Raw genomic sequence first — 4,446 nt, forward strand, 5'->3', positions numbered from 1 at the left:
CAGAAATCCGCCTGCCTCTGCCTCCCAAGTGCTGGGATTAAAGGCGTGTGCCACCACCGCCCGGCGAAGTAAATAAATCTTAAAAAACAAAACAAAACAACAAAACAAAAAAACCACATGAGCTTGTAAAAAATAATAAAATAAAATTTAAAAAATAAAATAAATTAAAAATTAAAAAACAAAACAAAACCATGACCTCGGGGGCTGGAGACATGGCTCATGGTTAAGAGCATTTGTTGTTCTTGCAGAGGACTTGGGTTCAGTTCTCAGAACTCACATAGTGACTCATAGCCATTCCTAACTCCAATTCTAGAGGACCAGTTCTGTTTTCTGAACCCTCTGATCACCTGGAATAGGCATGGTATACATATACACATGTAGGCCAAACACTCAGACATAAAAAATAAAATTTTAAAAATGAGCTCCAGGTTCAGTGAAAGACCCTGTGACCCTGTCTCAAACAAATACTGTGGAGGGTGTGGAGAGATGTTTCAGAGGTTTCGAGTCCAATCCTCAGCAGCCACACGAAGGCTCACAACCATCTATAATGTGATCTGACGCCCTCTTCTGACATGCAGGTGTACATGCAGATAGAGCACTCATATACATAAAATACATTTTTAAAATTTGTGGACCTGATAGAAAAAGACACCTTACATGCCAGCCTCTGGGTGAGCACACACATATAATTCAACACACACACACACACAGAGAGAGAGAGAGAGAGAGAGAGAGAGAGAGAGAGAGAGAGACAGAGAGAGAAAGAGAGAGAGAGACAGAGAGACAGAGAGACAGAGAGAGAGAGAGAGAGAGAGAGGAGTAGGAAAGCTCGACTAAGTTGCAGACACTTTTCATATTTGGAAACATTCTGGACCCTGGGGCTATGAACCTTTGAACATTAGAAGATATTTTAGCTAATGGCGCTAGAAATCCAAAGATTCAGGTTCCACTCAGTCCCTGTCTGCCCTTGACCCATTCTTTCCAAAGATGACCAATAGTCTAGGCATCTACGGTTCCTTTAAGTCTGTGATTCCACCACCCTGTGCTCCCTCAGTTTATGTACGTCTCAATAGGTGAGACAGCAGATGACAGCATCCTCAACACTGTGCTTCTCACCCTATTGCCAAGATCCAGTCCTGATGGCTTCTCTCTACTGCCTCCGAACTCCATCCTTCCATCTCCCCATCCATTATGACTGACAGACACAAAACACGATTCTGTGAGTTTTAATGTAGTGTGGAGACTAAAGGACAAGAAGCCATGTCCTTTCTACTTTTTATTTTTTTTATTTTTTGGATTTTTTGTGGACATCATAGGAATGGTCCAGCCAAGGACTCCATCAATGGACATAGTAGGAAGTGTTAAGAAACATTCAGGGACACAGAGGTGACTGCTCTTGGAAACTTTCAAGAAATAGCCCCTCCCTCTTTTTGAGACAGGATCTCAGTTCCTAGCCTGTAACTTGGTATGCCAAGCAAGCTGGCCTCAGACTCAAAGAAATTCACCTGCCTCTGCCTCCATTTCAGGGATTAAATATATGTGCTGCCACATCCAGCGAAGGACCATCCTTTTCAATGTTTCTCCTCACCAATCATCCTGCCCCCCAGCTTCCTAGTGTGTCCTCCAGAAACATGTGTGTTGGTGAGGGCCCTACCCAGTGGAGCTGGGTACAATGGGAAAGGGACAGTGCCCATCTGTTTCAATTGTGGACAGAGGAGACTCCATCACATTACAAACAGAGCCAGCTCCTTAGACAACTGGTGACAGGAGCCAGCAAGCCTCATCCAGCCACAGGCCAGTATGTAATCCTCCATGATCTCTTACTCACCAAGTTAAAACTCAAGACCCAGTCAGCCTCCTGCCTTGGCAAACTGAAGGATCCCTGAAGCCTCACTCCAAGCCAAACCCAACTCAAGTCACCAGCCAGTACCCAGCAGCTGCCTACCCCCAAGCTGAGTCAAAGCACCCCACTGTCAGACACAGCCCCACCCCCAGCCCAAGACTTGGGTGTCACCCTTATGGGAATAAAGGAAAGAAACCCAGAGACGGAACCCCAGATCCCAAAAGAACTCACATTACCTGACATTACCAGTTCCGTTGCCACAAGTATGGCAAGAAGCAGGAGAACCAGCTTCATGGTGGTGCCACCCAGGGTGAAGGTGGTAACTGGGCTGCAGGGGATAGGAGCAGCATTCATTCGCTGAGGTAGGGATGGACCTCTTTTTATCAGCAGGGCTGTGGGAGGTGACAGAACGGGGCAGGAGAATTTGTCCAAGGTCAGCCAGACCGAAGGACAGTGTAAACACCCGATATTTCAGCATAAAAGGAGAGTATAGGAAAGTGGCTGGCCAGACATGGCCTCCGTCCTAAGAAGGACAAGAGTGAACTGAATCTGGTTGGACTTTTGAGACCCACGCTAATTAACACAGAAATATGTGTCAAGGAACATTTAAGTTTTTAGCATTGTTCATTCTTAGCTTTCTTCCCCCTTTCCGCGCCCCCCCCTCAGGTGTATGTCAGGAAATCTTGAATCTTCTAATATGTTCCACACCAAGGCCTCAGAGCTTCCCCGGGAAGGCTGCTGCCTCTGCCTGTCTTTTCAGGTGTCTCTCATGGGTGCCGGGCCGTGGCTCCAAACTACAATAAGTTCTTTTGCGGCCTTCAGTGGTTTACGTGAGACTTTCATAATTATCATACATATTTTGTCTTCATTTCTCTCGCTGAGATGTGGGGAACTTGGCATGACTGTGCCTTTCGGAGGATGATGGGCTAGAAGCTTGTAGGGAGGTGGTGAGGCCTTTAAGAGGAAGGGCTGCTGGGTGGATGGCTTAGGGGTAAAGTATTTGTTGTGTAAATGTGAAGACATGAGTTTGGATCCCCAACATTCATAAAAAAGTGGCTCAGTGGCACACATCTGTAATTCAGGAACCAGCGGGGCAGGGGGGTGGGGGGGAGCCAAATCCCAGTGACCTGTAGCTCCTGGCCAGGCAATCTAGGAAATACACTGTGGCCCAGGTTCAGTAAGAGACTTTATCTTAAAAATTAGGTGTCCAGCAATTAGGAAAGACACCTGACATGGACCTCTTAAACACACACGCACATGCCCACGCACACGCACACTCACGCCAGCACACACCAAGGCAGGGCCTTGGTAATAAAGTCACTAGATTTCATAGTTGGAAGATGTGAGGGGCTCCACTTAGATCCCAAGCAAGTGGGTTGCTGTAGCAAGAGTGAGCTTGATCTCTGCTTGTCTCCGGCTTCCTGCTTTGCCATGTGATCCTCACCCCTGGAATGCCCAGCTACCACGAGGCCCCAAGTGAGGTGGGACAGATGGCTAATCAAGAAATGTCTGCCTCCCAAACTGATTTCAATGAATCTCTGTTCTTTATGAAGTATACAGCCTTGGGTATTTAGCAATATTTAGCTATTAACTGCTTAATAAAATAGGCTATTACAGCTTATCACACTAGTACAGAGTTTCACCTGCTGTATTAACAAATTAATGGAGCGATTTCAGCAGGTATTGCTCCCAGACAATGATTCCAAGGCACAGACAGAGTTTTGTTTTGTTTTTTTTTTTTTCACTTCTGTGCATGGATAAGTACAGCAGTTTCAAAGTCAGCAGAGAGCTTGGATCCATAACTGCTGATCTGAGAGCAGCTCCAGTTCCTACCACTGAGGAGTGGGGGTGGAGTGTGTCTGTTTGTGTGTGTGCGTGTGTGTGAAGTATTATGCCATTTCTTTGAAGGATGCCTTCAGAAGTGGAACACACTGTTTTCAGTCCGCCGTCCAGAACCCATTCCCACCAAAGCCAGCTCCAGATCCACTGGGAATATTTTCCTTTATTCTGGAGAATGACAGCTTGCTAAAAGTCAGGATCTAACTCACTAAAAACATAGGCACTGAGGAGAATTAGTGATAGTTGGAACCTGGCTTTATATACAGAATAATACTTAACAAACATTTGCAGACTTAATAAATAATAGCTACTGCTCCATTTAGTAAATGATTATTATAAATTTAATTTTTAAACTTATTTTTAATGATGATTTTTAAACACCTTAACTTCTCTTTTATCCCACCACTCACCAGAAGTAATGGGAAAGAAAGGATACAGGGGAAGTGGAGCTGTTTAGAAAGGTTCTTTGGAAGCTGAGCGATGGTAGCACACGCCTTTAATCACAGCACTTGGGAGGCAGAGGCAGGCGGATTTCTGAGTTCGAGGCCTGGTCTATAAAGAGACTTGTTCCAGGTTAGCCAGGGCTATACAGAGAAACCCTGTCTCGAAAAAAAAAAATGAAAGAAAGAAAGAAAGGTTCTTTGGAGCAATTCCCATCTGTGTTGTCTGTGTTTAGTTCACAGGTTAGCAAGCAGTCGCAGCTCAAACCACTCGAAAACTCCTCATGGATACACCAGCAATTCAATTCAGTAGAGTCGGGTTAG

General features: G+C 45.3%; 1 protein-coding gene across 1 annotated transcript in view; it reads right to left on the bottom strand.

The window, feature by feature from the left end:
* Positions 1 to 2,223, bottom strand: part of Defb119 (defensin beta 119) — a 3,970-nt gene extending 1,747 nt beyond the window's left edge. Inside the window, exon 1 of the mRNA XM_031373707.1 lies at positions 2,080 to 2,223. Within this exon, the coding sequence (XP_031229567.1) occupies positions 2,080 to 2,197 (118 nt within the window). The 5' untranslated portion in view covers positions 2,198 to 2,223. The remainder of the gene's footprint in view (positions 1 to 2,079) is intronic.
* Between the last annotated feature and the right edge of the window lie 2,223 nt (positions 2,224 to 4,446).

The sequence above is a fragment of the Mastomys coucha genome, unplaced genomic scaffold (assembly GCF_008632895.1).
Source record: "Mastomys coucha isolate ucsf_1 unplaced genomic scaffold, UCSF_Mcou_1 pScaffold15, whole genome shotgun sequence".
Classification (NCBI taxonomy): Eukaryota; Metazoa; Chordata; class Mammalia; order Rodentia; family Muridae; genus Mastomys; species Mastomys coucha.